Source organism: Cibotium barometz, chromosome 21, assembly GCF_041138505.1.
Source record: "Cibotium barometz isolate CiBa-2024 chromosome 21, ASM4113850v1, whole genome shotgun sequence".
In the NCBI taxonomy this organism is placed as follows: Eukaryota; Viridiplantae; Streptophyta; class Polypodiopsida; order Cyatheales; family Cibotiaceae; genus Cibotium; species Cibotium barometz.
The window spans coordinates 42,740,437-42,742,257 of NC_141066.1; the positions used below are offsets into that span (position 1 = coordinate 42,740,437).

Here is a 1,821-nt window from a genome sequence, read left to right on the forward strand (position 1 = left end):
AAAAAAATCAAACAAAATAAACGATTATGTACCACCCTTAAAGGTGCCCGCATAGTAAAACTGGTTTCAGACTCAAAAGCGTGTGAAAAATTATTGGATGCTTTTTTTAAAAAAAAACGAGTGGTGATTTCGTCGAAAAAGCACGGGGTCAATGCTTGTTGCGCAAGTCATCAATCCTTGAAAAAGCACACGTTTTGGGGTCAATGCTTTTCACAAGCAGAAAAGCTTTTCGTGATCAGTATCATCATCTTCTTCTTCTTGTGCGTGATCTTCTTCTTTCTTAATCTACGCGCCTGTGTTCTGCGAATTGCTTTCATGGAGACTCTCACAGCCACGCCAGGTGATCAGTTGAGCAAGAAGCGGAAATCGACAGCAGAATTCTGTAAGAGCTCAATTAAGCGCTCGTGTCCGACTTACGCACAAATTGAAGACGAGGCAGCTGCTGCGGCTGAATCGTTAGAAAGTTGTTTGTACAGGAAGGCACAATTCCGGCAAGAGTACTTTGTGGGGAGGTTCCTGGGCAAGGGTGGTCAGGGTACCGTTTCCCTCTGCACTCACAAAGGCTCTGGCAAGAAATTTGCTTGCAAAACCATCTACAAATCCGACCTCGCTGAGCTTCCTGAAGGTGAAGAGAATGTGAAGCAGGAGATCCGTGCCCTGGACAGCCTCAGAGGCCACCCCCATGTGGTGACCTTGGAGGCGGTTTTCGAGGACCCCCATGCCTTCCACCTGGTCATGGAGTTCTGTGACAAGGGCACCCTCGCAGAGCGGCTCCGATGCAAAGAGCTCCACTTCACTGAAGACGATGCCGCAAGGGTCTTCTATGATGTGGTATGTACTGTGATGTTCCTGCATGATGAATGCAGGATTATGCACAGGGATCTCAAGGCTGAGAATGTGTTTCTTAAGAGTGATGCCACCATCAAGCTCGGTGACTTTGGTTTCGCGACGAGCTTCCAGGATGGTTACCTTTTGGTTGATGCTGTGGGCTCTCCTCTCTACATGGCCCCTGAGATGATGAGAGGGCAAGGGTATGATGAGCAATGTGAAGTATGGAGCCTGGGCATACTGCTCTTCAACATGCTTACTGCAGGTGAGTTCCCCTTCTGTGGGGATTGCGTTGATGAAATCTATGAGGAAATCCTGCAAGATGACTATCCCCTTGAGCTAGTGTGTAGCCCAAGTGCACAAGATCTGGTCAGGAGCATGCTTTGCCGGGCTCCAGGGCGAAGGCCCACCCTTGAGCAAGTTTTGCAGCACCCTTGGCTCAAGTCACGAAAGGAGGGGAACACATATTACAAACTTGCCCTCTAAAAGGAGGTGTAAGCAACTGTGCTTTCATGGTCATCTCATGAATTACATGTGCATGAACACTCATGCATGCATGAATGGCGATGGCACAAAGAGCCTGTATAGATCAACTGTACTCTCATGGTCATCTCATGAACTACATGTGCATGTACAGTCATGAATTCATGAATGTTGATGGCACAAAGAGCCTTCACTAATCAACTGTACTCTCATGGTCATCTGATGAATTACGTGTGCATGTACACCCATGAATTCATGAATGTTGATGGCACAAAGAGCTTGTCCTCTAAAAGGAGGTGTGAGCAACTGTACTCTCATGGTCATCTCATGAATTACATGTGCATGTACCCTCGTGAGTTCATGAATGTTGATGGCAGAAAGAGCCTTCATAAATCAAAGTCTCTGGCTTAGAAACTTGCCTCTTATTAGTTGGACATTTCATGCTCATCCTACAGGATACATGTGACTGTGCATGTCTGTAGATGCTTATCCCCCACAGGCTATCTGTCT

At 46.9% G+C, this 1,821-nt stretch overlaps 1 protein-coding gene across 1 annotated transcript; it reads left to right on the forward strand.

The window, feature by feature from the left end:
• The first annotated feature begins 315 nt into the window (after positions 1 to 315).
• Positions 316 to 1,314, forward strand: LOC147627195 (calcium-dependent protein kinase 20-like). Its single transcript, XM_086815255.1, has one exon. It carries the CDS (start codon positions 316 to 318, stop codon positions 1,312 to 1,314), a length of 999 nt encoding a protein of 332 aa, XP_086671381.1.
• Positions 1,315 to 1,821: the final 507 nt, after the last annotated feature.